The sequence below is a fragment of the Parambassis ranga genome, chromosome 21, assembly GCF_900634625.1.
Source record: "Parambassis ranga chromosome 21, fParRan2.1, whole genome shotgun sequence".
In the NCBI taxonomy this organism is placed as follows: Eukaryota; Metazoa; Chordata; class Actinopteri; family Ambassidae; genus Parambassis; species Parambassis ranga.
This window is the reverse complement of record NC_041041.1, coordinates 20784960-20799525: the sequence shown is the minus strand read 5'-3', so window position 1 is coordinate 20799525 and position 14566 is coordinate 20784960. Positions and strand designations below refer to the sequence as shown.

At 39.0% G+C, this 14566-nt stretch overlaps 1 protein-coding gene across 1 annotated transcript in view; it reads right to left on the bottom strand.

Moving 5' to 3' along the window:
• thsd7ba (thrombospondin, type I, domain containing 7Ba) overlaps positions 1-14566 on the bottom strand; it is a 165404-nt gene that overhangs the window by 26393 nt on the left and 124445 nt on the right. Inside the window, exon 15 of the mRNA XM_028393596.1 lies at positions 13697-13875. Within this exon, the coding sequence (XP_028249397.1) occupies positions 13697-13875 (179 nt within the window). The remainder of the gene's footprint in view (positions 1-13696; positions 13876-14566) is intronic.

Here is a 14566-nt window from a genome sequence, read left to right as displayed (position 1 = left end):
TAAAGCACCGGATGTTTTTGTCTCATTTCTTCACTGTTATCCTAGAATTTCTGAGCTTTTCTCAAAATAAAAACCCTCCTAGAATCCACATAGACCTGCCGTTTAAAAAGAAGCAGCAATTTATGATCACTAAATCCAAAGTGTTTAGAGAGAAATGGATGAAAAGGGTAATCTCTCAACTGTTTTGAAAGGTATTGATTATAGCTTATCCCCAAAGCATACCCTTTTGCATAATGTAAATCATATACAGCATATACCGGCAGACATACTTAGATGAATACCAAAGTGCCTACAAAATGATATAGGAGCATGCAATCAGAGACGACACACACGTCTATGCACAAATAAACCCATAAAGGCTCAGCACAAAAGGACGTGATGCGCCAACAGGCCCTTCAAGCAGGGAGGGTATTTTATTGTAAACAGAGAGAAAATAGGACATGAAGCCTTGAAGCGGAGCACTCTCTTCTATAAATCTCCCTCAAAGTGTCATTTTATGCCTACAACTTCAAATAGACTCTACCATTACTATCAGCAGGCATGAGGATGACTTCAAAAACAAGGGGCTCCTCTGGGAAACACAGTGGGATATATTGCTATGCTGATGATGACCTCTCAAATATACTCATGAGATCATAAGTTAAAATGTGCCCAAAAATAATACAGTCATTATGGGAGGCTGCTATTGAAAACATCAGTATTATATGACATCAGGTCCATGCAAAAATAAAAATATATAATGTCCAGCTGTGCTTGTAAACCATTTCAAATGTTCTATATTTCTGCATTATTATGACCCAATATATATGAGAGTAATAGGTGTCAATATCAGAGTCCATCTGCACTTTGCCAGAGATTATGTGGACCAGTCAGAGGGACAGTTTGGTGCATTCTAGTATAAGAACCTATATTTATGTCTGTGAAGCATGGTGGTGGTAGTATCATGGTTTGGGCCTGTTTTGCTGCATCTAAGCCTGGTTAGCTTCTGATCATAACAATGGATAACCAGTGGATTCTAAAGGAAACACTGTCTGATTGTGAGCTGAATCTAAAGGACGTGGGTCATACAGTCGGACAACAACCCACAGAAATGGTTCTACAAAAGAATGAAAACAAGAACAAAGTCAATGTTCTGACTTAAAATTAATTGAAATGATGTAGGAGGACCTGAAGCAAGCAGTGAGATAATGATTATATTGAAGATAATGATTGGAGGAAAAGAATGAGGCTACACCAGAAAACCAACAAATGTAGGACCATGTGTTAATTAAAAAAAATGGCAACAAGAGTCCATTCTTAGGGGGAAGATACCCATGAAACTCCCATTGGGCAGTCAACGCACAACAATTTGTCTTTAAAAGAATACAAAGTCAAGTTAATAGAATAAATGCAAGCATAATGTGTCAATAAGTTATGTAGACACTTATCATCGATGTTTGTAGGCCCCGAGTGCACTTCTAAGTAACACCCACATGTCTGTGTGACCACGATCTCTCACAGATGTGGAAAGGATAAAGCCCTCCTGACTCACTGATCCTTTCATGCATCCAGATAACAAAACTAGTTGAATAACACAGAACTCCTGAAACGATTTCGTCAGTTGCATAGGAACTAGTGTACCTGCATGTTTAATCGTCTGTAAATATTAAATCAACACATGGCCACAAGAGACGTAACCGTAATTGCTCTCAAATTTAATTTTAATTTCACCCTCTCTCATCCTCTTTAGCGTCTTCCCTTTTTTCACCATCAAGGATGACAGCGAACCAGAGCCCTTACAAGATTTACAGTATGTCTAACATCCTCTTTGGACCCACTGCCGTGCTGGCTCCACCACAGGGCAACGTCGTGACTTTCCATAATTACACAAACTGATTGGCCATCGAGCTCTGGAATAATCTCCTTTTCTCATTTGCTTTGTAATCTATTACCAGAATCCAGCTCAACGAGACAGGGATGCATTAGCAGAGACATTTTGCAAGTACTTAACCTTGCACCATGATAATAGCTGTGGTCAAATGTGTTTTCTTTTTCCCCCACAAAAGAAAATCTGAATGAGCACTCTGAACGAGGCTTTCTCTCACTGTTTGAATAAGTGTGAGCAGTTTTTGACTTAAAATTGGGAGAAACGAAAAAAAAAAAAGCATGAGGGAAGTTGTACTGATGTCCATAGTCACTGAACCGGACACTGAGTACACACTATCTCTATAGTGCTACAGAGAGATTTTCCTGTCAGAGGACAGAAACGACTGCTGTCCACACTTTTTAACAAGTGTTCCGAACTTTCACTCCAGCTTCAGCTCAACATGTCCAATGATAATATATAACAACTGCTAAAACTGTACCTCGATCCGGGACACAGTGGCAATCAAAAGACTTACGACACCTGATTAAGGTTAAATCACATTTTATACATTTTCTTTTCAAGTAGCCCTGCCTACCCTAGCCCATACTGTGTCACCTTTAGTGTTGATTTCTTGTCCTTCTTCTTTAATTTGGTAGATTATTACAGGCAATCACTTCTCTTGTTTATTTTTTTTCCTCATTCTTGCAGCATTTAGCCACAAGGAACTTTTCAAAAAAGAAAGTCACAAAAGTATTTGTGAGTGAGGGTACTGCAGAAAACGGGTGTACTACACAAGTGTTGAATCTTAGAACTAAAAATGGATCCTATGTAGTGAATTGATGCATTGCCAAGATATATTTTCTGGCTGATACACAGAACCACAAAAGCTGAAACACCCCTCACTAAGACAAACCAAAGAGACAGGAGGGGGGGGGGGGTGGAAAAGGATATATAAGTGTATGTAAATGTGAAATAGCAAAGTACATGTATTCTCATACAAGGGGTGCACATCTGAGACCAGAAAAGTGGCAACAAAACATTAGGTGGCAGCAACTGCATCACAATGAAAAGGGCATTTGAAATCATCCAAAGTCTGGAAGCAGTTCACTGTGACAAGGAGAAAGAAAAGGCGGAGCTTGCCTGGCATGAGAGCGCGTCTCTTGAAGAAAATGTTGTAATAATGAAAGTCAGCAGTATGGATTCTGGCTCGTCTCTGTATAACCTTTGTATCCTGGTCTGTGGGCTCATCTTGCTGAGATATTTAGCTTGTTATCTAGCTATCCAGCTATCATGCAACATCCACGCCATCAGAGCAGCTTATGCAGGGAGAATATCTCTATATAATGCTCTGAGAGGAAAGCAGACCTCACATCAGACCATGTGCAAATGATGACGGCCTTATTTCAATAAACTGTGACTGACATGTAGCCTCATATAATTGCAGCGTACAAAAGATAGCATAAGATAAACAAATGGTACTTAGGTTAGATGGTGTGTGGTTTTTTCCTGCATCTTAGGGTTACTGAAAAAAATGTGTATATTTTATTTTTTTAATGTTATATCTTTATTTTTTCTATTCTTTTATATCCACATATGTTTGAATTTGACAAAAAAGGGACTTCATTTCTTTGTTTAATTTAACTACAATAATAGTCTAATAAGTATAAAATAGCAGAAAAATTACTGAATATTTTTTATTCATAATTTTGATATAGAATTGTGTACAATATTCATCCTAAATATTTCCTTCTTTTAGGATCTCTTCATCTTCTAATTTTAATCACCAAGGCGTATAAAATGTGGCTGCATCAAATAATGGCACATTGAAATATTTGACAGATAAATCATTTAATACTGCTGGGCATATTCCTCCAAATGGTTTTCTGGTGCAAAAAAAAATTGCTTCAGTAAACTCATGGCATACAGCCAGGGGCAAAAGATGCACCAAGACGCTGACGCCGCTGCCGCCACCCTCACTGCAGCAGACACACACTGGGCTTCTCATCAAATAAAAAAGAGAGAGCTGCGTGCTGAATTTAAGATTTGACAGTTTAATGTATTTGCAAATGTGTGGTTTCATTAGATGTGTCGGTATCGACACACTACTACAAGCCTCAAGCTTTCTTTGTTTTTCGACCACTTACGTCCACATTGTTTAATAACGCTTACAGGGAATGCGTCTTTTAAAAAGTCAGTGCAGTTCATCAAATGATGAGAACGTATTTAATATTCATCCAGACGCTTTAATAGAATTAGTTTTTATAATTAGCAGATAGAAGCTGTGATTAACCTTTGTATCTCAACTAAATGTTGTGGACCATCTGGGTGGTTAGAGGCTGCAAAATGTAGTATTTCTGGGTGGCAGCACTTCAGACTGCCTTAACAATATGCATGGCTCATAATGCAGGGAGGCACATTGTTTTTTTTTGGACTAAGCCTACAGGGAGGGAGGAAGAGAAGAAGAGGAGAATAACATGCCCAAGCACTGCTCCACGTTAATTACACCACATTGGCCTTAGGTAGCTCCATCAGGTTTTTGGCTCCAAAAAGTCTTTTATTGTAATGAAGGAGACGAGATGAGTTTACCACCTGGGTGCAGTCAGGCGAAAACAAGATATCCCAACGTTTGTTCTGATATTTGGGATGCAGCCAGTCTAAATGGGGTGAAGCAGGAGTTACTCAGTATCAGCTGGTGTCAGCACTTTACATCTGTTTGCTTCTTTTTTCAGTGCTTACATATAAACAGTTAGGGGAAAAAAATCATCTGAACCCCTTGTTGAATTTGTAAGATTGCCCAATGGCAGGTTTATTTTAACAATGAAAGGCAGAACAATAACAAAACATCAATGAAATAAGTATTTGATCCCTTATCAAACAGCAAGATTTTTGGCTCCCAGGTGTATTTTATACAGGTAAGGAGCTGACACACTCTCCGCTCCTTACCTGTATAAAAGACACCTGTCCACAAAAGCAATCAATCAATCAATCCAGATTCTACCATCCAAGGATGCACAAGGCTGGAATGGACTACAAGACCTACAAGCGACTGGGTGAAAGGGTGACAATTGGTGCGTTTAATCATTTTCAAGTATGTGGTGTGAATTATTTACAAATACTTACTTATAAATCAGAGAATCTGTAATCTTAAATTATAATTTTCAAACATGTCTGAAATTTTTATTTTATTTTCTGTCTTATTTTGAAGTTTTACTTCCTGTCTTTGTTCTTTTAGCACCTTTTGAGTGGCTACACGGCTTCAAATGGATTCACCTCTGGGTTGTTTCTTAATCAGTTCTTAAATCTATCCCTATGCCTCCCTATTACACACTTGTTTTTACAGTTTTATTGTTTATTTTTTGTGTATTTTATCTTATCTATAAAATGTTATTGTAAATAAATAATAAACCCTTAAATATATCTCAAAAGTCTGCAGTACCACACTGCTAAGTGAATGTGAATCTTCTGGTTGCCTGTTGAGATGAGGATGCTGCCAATTGTATAGTGGGGTCTCAGTACCTTATGTACAAGGAGCTATCTCTGACCGCAGGTGGTGCAATCTTGGCACAGAAACAGCTGTCACTACACACAAAATGAAAAGTGAAAATCACATTGACTGATATAGATTAGTCACGCCACTTTCACCTCTCAACACCATAGTAAACATTTCCTAAATGTCAAGACAGAAAGCAAATATCAAAGTCAGCATATTAAAACAGTTTTTAATATGCAGTTAGGCTGAAGCAATTGTCACAATGACTCATAGTTGACGGTTGTCATAGTAACATGACATGTTTTCTGGCTTGGGAGTTTTTCTGGGAAAAAAAAAGAAAAACAGTGACAGTCTGAGCTGACAAAGTAAACTGGCATTAAGTTTTGACAGGTTGTGGAAGACACACATCTAGTAGCAGGAGTTTTCTGCATTTCTATCATTGAGTGTGTGTGTGTGTGTTGTGGCTCATTTCCCAAGATACACACATGAAAATAAGAATAGCAAATGCCTAGTAAAACTCTCTTCATACATCTGTGTTTGTGTGTGTGTGTGTGCAACAGCTGGCTCACTATCAGCAGGGAAAATGTTTGAGAAGTGAGACCTTTGATGTATGGATGGAGACGGGCAAGAGTACGTCACCACTCGAACAGCTTATGTCAGTTATCATGGACTGTACATAAAGGTGCTATAAGTCATTGCACATTGGACTGTACAAGTCCAGACGCCTTGCTTCAATCTTCTCTACGTATGATGACCTGGATGACTGAGAATCTTCATCAACAAGTCATTGCATCTACACAAAACTCTATCATACTGATGCACCTGTTATGTATAACTACACTCGTGATGCAGACACACACACTGACACATATGTTTGAAAGCCCTCTGAAGCACATACTGTCCTACAAAGCATCTTAGTAAGTGAATTTTTTATGGATTTATGTGGGAAAATTCATAAATTATGGCAGCTAAGATGCATTTACTTTCTACAGTACAGCAAGCTATGTAACAACTTTAACAAGGTTCATATATGAATCCTTAGAATGAAGCTCTCCAAGTCTCCAACACCACCAAGCTAAAATAAAAACAATTTAAATGATATTCTTGATTTTTTCTGGACATATACTTTGTGGGCAGCAATGGCTCAGTGGTAGTGGTAGTTGTTCAATAACCAAAAGGTTGGGGGTTCAATCCCAACTCCTCCCTATCCCGTCCTTAGGCAAGGCACTTTACCTGCATTGCCTCCAGTGTACTTACTGCTGTGTGGTGCTAGTTGCTGACAGCAATTTCCCTTCTGGGATTATTAAAGTATAAGAAAAAAAAAATTAAGAGTTTTCAAAGGTTGACTTTGCAAGATCTACGGTGTAATCATTGTTTTAAAATTAAATTTTTCTATCTCATTTTAATGAATTGTTTTAGTCACTAGTGCATAATTCAAACTAATAAAATAGTGTATGGGATGGGGGTTGGACGGCGGGGGTTCTGCTGCAACAGCACTGGATGCAGATGTGCCTCCCTGTTAATCAGCTTTATTATGCTTGGCTAATGCTAATCATTATATATAAAAAATCTGCCTTATTTATTGGACCAGTAATCAGTACGCATAATATAAGCACTCTTGTTGGATCATAAAATCATTACAGCGGACACTTGTTTTCCAGATGTGTTTTGAGTGTACAGTCTACGGTTGAAACAAAGGATAGGAATCGCTGCCTGGAGGACGATGACCACTTCGCTGACCTTGATTCCATAAGACATAAAAAAACAGAAACCTAGCTGACCTTACACTGTAGGAAAAGATAAGATAAACCTTTTAATATGTAACTCCCTGATATGTGTGTGGCGAGAGAGCTGACACACACTGTATCTGAGAGTAATATATTTATAGTGTAGCTATTGAAGAAAGTAGATCCTCTGTTTAACAATCGATGGCCGTGATTTTATGAAGTGTAATTTGCTAATCCTCAACAATTTGTTTAGTCCTGATTTCTGATGTATGGACAACGAACCAAGCTGCCACTTAACTCAGATAATTGTGTTTCTATTTCACTAATATGAAGTGTATGGTTAAATATTAAAAAAGATTCAACACATACAAACACTTAAAATTTGCTTAAACTGATTATAACCTCAAGCCAAGCTAAGCCAAGAAGCAGTTAAGGTTTTCAGCTGTTAACAAGTAGCATGAAGCATTTGTTGCTAAAGACAAACCAACCAGAGGATGGAGCACCATTAGCCTTGGCAGCCATACCAACAAGCAATGCAACGTTCCCAGTAGCTGATCTGTCGGGGAAGCCATAAAACAAAACAAGAAAAAACTCTTTGACAAATCAATGCCTATAGTAAACTGTGCCTGTTTTGACGAAACAGTCTCCACAGCCAGCAGCATCAGCAGTAGCTTCCTGACATTTGCCAAGCACACACAAACATTCAGAGCCAAAACATCGAATTATGGACATGCAATGACCCAAGAAGACACCAAATGCTTTGTTGCTGAAGTAGAGCAGAGTGACTGGGAAAGCAGTGTTGACAATAAAAAAGATTTATGTTGTGTGCTGATGGTAAACCCACAGAGGCACAAAAACTCGAAGTGTGTATATGTGGACAAAACTTATATATATCAGTGGTTGCTTGGAGCAGCTGTCAGCAGCGCTATAGGTAAAGGGGGATGGTTACGTCCTCCATGAATCTGTCCTGAGGTGGCAGGCTGTCAGCATGCACGCTCGCTAATCAAACACTATTAATAAACATTATTACCTGTAAGTGGAGACATAAACAAGAGCAAAAACACTAAACAGAGATAGATTCAATAGCCTAAAAATGTCAGGAGTTGTGGTGGATGAGGACACAGTTGCAGAGAGCAGAGCAGTTTCAAAGAAAAGCAGTCTTTTATTTAAAGGCCAGGAGGGCAAACAAAACAAACTAAAAATCACACTTGCGTGGTCAAAGGTAAAGTACAAAATAACAAACTAAAAATCACACTATTTGTGGCAAAACTAGGTGAGGCAAAAACAACATACTTAGCACAGAAAGAACAGGATCAAAAATAAGGCTAGGCTAGGTCCAAAGTTTAACAAAAAGCAAAAACAAGGTCTAAACGCATGGCATGGCATAACCTGGTCACATGGTGGTAGCAGGGCATGGCAGAGACAAAGACAAGACTAAACACAATCCCCTTCGGTGACGACAAGACAAACTGGCAGAGAGTGCAGGGAAGACAAAGGCTAAATACACAGGGACCAGGGAAGACAACGAGACACAGGTGACACACATGAGGGCAGGGCAGGTAATCAACGAGGAGGGAGAACACAAGAAGCAAAACTCAAGACAATACACAGGGAGGACAGGACTACCAAAGTAAAACAGGAAACACAAGACAAGACTAGACCACTAAACACAAACCCAGGGAAACAAAACACCAGGACTACAGGAAACAATAACTAAACACAGATCAAACTAAAAACCCAAAACAAGGAAAACAAAACCATAAATAACACCAGGTCGTGACAAAAAAGACAACATCCTCATTCATTTGTGCTGCCACAAATGAATGAGGATAAATGTTGTTCAGACAATCTATTTATTTGTGTTGTGAATAAACTTGACGGTCTGGGTTGTACTATTTCCCTGCTTTATTTTGTTGTATTTCCTCTGTCTACTGTTGATTTCCTGCCCCGCCCTATTGTGTTGTGCCTGCGTCTCATTGTCTCTCCCTCCACCTCATGTATTTAGTGTTCATCTTCTTCACACTCCCTGCAGATCCTTGTTGTCCATTGTGCTTCAGGGTCCAGCCTTTATTATAGCGATTCCTTTGTGTTCGTACTTTTTTGCATTTTTTGACCCTAGCCTGCTGTGGCTAACTTTTAAACTGAGGACACCTAAACTGAGCAGGTGACTCTGAGTCACTGGATTGCAGACTATGTCCACCCTTTCAGGGAAACAATATTCCACCTGATCTGGGTTGTTGATTCTTATGTCTTTTTTTTCTAGTAATTTCACTTCTTGCCCATGTGTGTTTCTCACTTCTGTGACTGCCTACTCCCCTCTGACTTGTTTCACCTGTGTCTTTTTGTTCCTTCCAGTAATTTTGGTTAATTTTTTTGACCCTTAACATTTAGTACTTTGACCTGATTTTGTACAATTTTCTCATGACTGAAAGGTTGTGAAATAAAGACTGCAAACCATCCGCCTGTCCCGTTGTGCTTTTGAGTCCCTCTATGTCAGTTCTTCTTCTTACACTTCTTTCAGCTATAATGCTGCCTGGCACAAAACAACAAAAGTTCAGGAATAGTTTAAGAAACAAAAAAACCAGGTTCAAGGTGTTGGCCTTCAAATTCTCCAGATCAAAGTCTAAAGACGCATTTGTGGGAAGTGCTAAACAACAAGTCAGATCCATAGAGGTCCTAACCTGCAACTTCTAGGACTTATAGGATCGGTGCCAGATCCAGCAGTACACCATCTGAGGTCTAACAGAGACCACAACATCAATGCTGTCGACAAAAGGGGCATGTTTTCAGCAGATTATCGTAAGGACATAGATGATCTGTGTATACTCCCATTAACATGTTTGCCTACTTTGTTGGCAAGAGAGACTTGATCATCAAGTAAAGATATTGGTGTGGTAAACATAAGACACAAATAGAGTCAAATTTATTATTATTATATGTAGCATCTCTAATATGCATAATAACACACAACAACTGCAAATGTGCTGAAAATATCGTAGTTCCACACACAGAAGGATGTGATTCTACAAAAATGAAGATATTAGACTCACAACAGGGGGTCATGTTCTAAAGAAATTAAAATATAAACACTAATTGGTTATTTTCTCTCAGCAGCCCAGTTATAGTAACAGCACCCGTACAGCATGTGAATGTGACTTAACACATGTGGGTCTACACATTATGGATATAAGATGTGGCACTTATATTAACAATTATGTATATATGTCATTGCAACAATTTCCAAGTTATATGTTACATTACACAGTGTTAGTGAACAGCTGACTGTGAAACTGAAGTGTGTCTGTCACTGTACACACATATGTCAGCTTAGCACTGGAGGAGGACAGGAAGGATGGAGTGAAAGACAGAAGGCATTAATAAAATTTAAAAAGTCACCATGTGAGTGGCATAAAAGCTGCCAGAAAGTTTTTTTTATTATATGGAAAGTGCATACACCACTTGATAGCTATCTCAGCATTTGGCAAACGCTTGTGGGAGTTATGATGAAATTCAAATGTCTCCTGTAATTATAGATCCAATTTGTGTGTTTCTCTGGGAGCTCAGCTTTGACATCTGTGAGCTCTCTGTGGCAGTCTCTCAGGGCAGCTTGTGTTCAGACACGGCTTTGTGAATAGTGGTGTGCAGTAAAAATCAGTGTGAAGAGAGCCATCAAAAAAAAAATGCAATGCGAGAATATAGCCAATTTTTTTACACACCAAAGGAAATATGGTGTGAAGAAACGATACATTTCAGTCACAACAAAGGAGTGTGGGATCTGTGAGTTCACTTAAAAATCAAAGGATCCATATTTGATGTTTTAAATGTGTACTGAAGACAATGAATGATGTATGTAGATGAAGTGATGCTCCCATCATGCCTAGCATCTACTGTGTTGGTTCTGTTTGTCTGGTCTGGGTTTGTGGCTCGATAATACTGAATGAGCAGGGGTTTTTTCCATCGATGGGAGTTTTCTTCTCAGATGGTGTGGCCATATTTAAAAAAAAAAAAAAAAACACAATGACAAGATTCATCTGACTCACAGTATGAAAGCATGAGACACATGGATTTGCCGCCACAAAGTCCAAACCTTAATCCCACTGACAATCTTTGTGATGTGTAGGAGAAGAAGTAGACTGACTCTCTCACCCTGTACTCCCTATATTAAGTAGGTATAGTGTCATTTTGTATCGCTGATTGATCGTGAATATTTTTAGACCCTTTTTAGACCCACAATGTATCCTGAAATTCACTACATTAGCAATATCTATCCATTGCACAAAAGAACAGAACTGCAGCATCATAATATTACCTTTGTTTCCATATGTACATATTGTGTTTAGTCTGCAGAGACCAGCTCGGTTTATTTATGACTCAGGAATGATGTAAATTAATGGTGAAAGGAATTGATAAAAGTTATGTCTCTCACTGTTTCCCTGATGATTTCACTATATAGTGGTGTACACTTAAATTCCATGTGTGTTGAAAGTGTGTGTTAGTCAAGGAAATACAGTTGTAGTGGCTTTAATAAGTTATTGACTTGACGTAGATGTAACCTCATTGCTAGCTGGAATGTAAATGAGGATCTTGACTCTCGCTAGCTAAATCTGTTCCATTTCTGAAACACTGGCTGATGTAAATAGAGTCATCAAATGACAGCTGAAGCTAAGATAGTAAGCTGAACATGTAAATGTCTGCTTGGATAAGGCAAGACTATAATCCGTTGTTTAACATTCCATGTAGGAAGCCACTTTTCCACGTCTAAATATTGATATTACAACAGCTATACTACTTCAATATGTTGAACACTGCTATGATTAGAAAATTCATGAATGGAGGAAGAGTTAACTGATCAAAAGCGTCTTAATGTCAGGGTTTTAGCCCGAGCCAGGGCTTTTATTTTGTAGTTCCTTTGTGCTGATTGCTTTCCTGTTTTATTTTGAAAGTCACTGACCACTTCTTGTTTCAGGTGTCTTGTCTTTCCTTCCTCCTCACGGTGATTACCTGCTCCACCCTAATGTGTCTGTGCCACATTGTCTCTCCCTTCCCCCTGTATATCATGTGTGTTTGCCAGACCTCCCAGCCATTTTTGAAACCCTGTCCTCTAGCAGCCATAGCAAATTTAACTATAGCTTGTTTGATAATAGCCGTAGTGTTTGACGATAGCTTGTTCTTGACTGGCCTTTTGTGCTTTAGCCTTTTTGAACAACGTTTTTTTTGCATTCAACCTCTGCCTCCTGTCTTGCATTTGAGTCCACCCGTACTCCATGACACTTAGTCTTTTCCCTAGTTGTACACAAGGGCCCGATGGGGTGATATATAAATTATTTACCTTAACCAACTTGTTCATGGTAACTTTACTAATTCAAAAAAAAAGAAAAAAGAATTATTACAGACTACCTCATTAACAGCATACTTAGTGAGTTGAGTTTACAGAGCAGCTCTTCCACAGCCAGCTTGCTCATTATTTTCATGATGGCACTCTCTATCTCTCCCCCTATCTTTTTTGTGCTCACTCAACCATGTGACGAGAGGATGATTTGTGGTGCACTGTAAATTTCATCTTTGCCAAGCCAATCACTTCTGGCTGCGGCTCAAGGGGAAACATCTGCTGGTGGGATCGAGGCTAAACTTTGGCTGGAGTGTAGGTTCACAGTTCTGCGATAAGAGGGTGTGAGAAGTGTCTGCGTGAAGGGAGGGGGGGGCATCATCGTGCTGAATGTTAGTATAAAAACCTGTTAAACTGGAGGGGAAAGCAGTATTCTTTGACACTACGTCAAGATCATTCTGGAGTTTAACACAACAGGGAGGCTGGGAAAAGGAACCTCGTAAAAATATTGTCTATTGAACTAGCATAAAGGTTATAGCATTTTTCCACCCACAACTTGGACAGATGCCTTCCACTTAAAATGACCATTTAAACATTGTTAACAATGTTCCCCACTCCACCATCAGGGGTATGCCCACGAGTACACGAGCAACAGCGAGCTCCAAATTGATTAGCGAGGGTTATTACAGGGCATTACAACAGGGGCCATATAGACCTTGTTAGTGGGCACTTAACCATCTGTACACAAATCTCCACAAGAACACATTGGAATATTTTTCACACAGCCGTGCCTCATCTCCATACTGACCTCTACAAACTAAAGTGTCCTTTCAAGCCCATTCAAGCATACAGGCAGCAGTCACAAAATATTCAGATCTGTGCAGAAAAACCTGACTATGGAATATAAAAAGCTCCCATCTGTCCACCTAACCCCTTACTATGCTGCTTTTTTGTCACCTAACATAGCCCTGTTCTGTTTTTTATGTCAAGGAAAGGGCATGTCTTGCAAGGCCAATGATTTGCTCTGAATGAAGACACAAGAAAGTGAACAGGTCACCCAGGAGTGTCCCATTGTCTGATGGGTCATTGAAATGTGAGCAGAATGCAACAGTTTCACTGTGATGGCATTTTACCGCAACACTATGAGGACTGAAAATATTCTAGAAATGTAAAATGGGTTGTGTAAAGCAAAAACTGTAGATGAACTCAAAATGGCTCAACAAAAATGTTGTTACCAACAATCTAGTCTATTGGATGGTATTCTTTGCATATATATATATATATATATATATAGCATAAATCCTTACCTGGTTCTTCAGATCCAGTTTGGGGCATGGACGCCCCCCATTGAAAGCTTTCTCCCTGAGCCACTTGGACCTGATCTTTAACCCACTGCCACACGATGCACTGCAGAGCGACCACGCTGACCAGTCGCTGAGTTTACAGTCGAGGGGGCACGGGATATGGCAAACCTCCATAATATACCCTGTAATTGAACATTAGCAGACAGAAGGGGAAAAGCCTGATTAAGACTTGGTCAGCCCTGCAAGATAGGGATCACATTAATAATGTTAGGTAGACATGCCAGTGGCCTGTGCCGCATCAGACCTTGGACTGATTCATTGTGATGCTAGGAGCTAATTATCTGACTAATGAATGTCTCATTCCCCACACTGTGTGTGTGTGTGTGTGTGTGTAGTTCTGACTGGGTTTCTGTTCTTTACTTTAGTTAGCTTTATTAGCATTTACCAAACTGTCTTTCACAAATAGATTAAATTTGCAGATAAATAACAACCACTGCATACCAGATGGCACTACAATGAGGTTTTTATATCATAATAAACTCGACAATATTAAATTTTTTTTTTTTTTAATGTGGCCCCAAGTTTAGTTTTTCTCACAAATAAACAAATTGATAAATATGCCAAAAAATAAACTGGAACAGAGTGAGTAGTTGCTAAAGTTTCAGTGTAATCTCATAAACATCAATACTTCCACTTTAGCTGAATGACATTGTTGCGCTGGATATTGTAGGTAGAAAGCCTTGTAGAGAGGTCTTAAAAAGGGAGAAAACAAATATATTAAGCCTGAACACAATTGTGTTCATTTAATATGGAGGAAGACTGGTTAGGCACTTACCTCAACAGCACAAATCCAATAAAACAAATCAAGTGCTC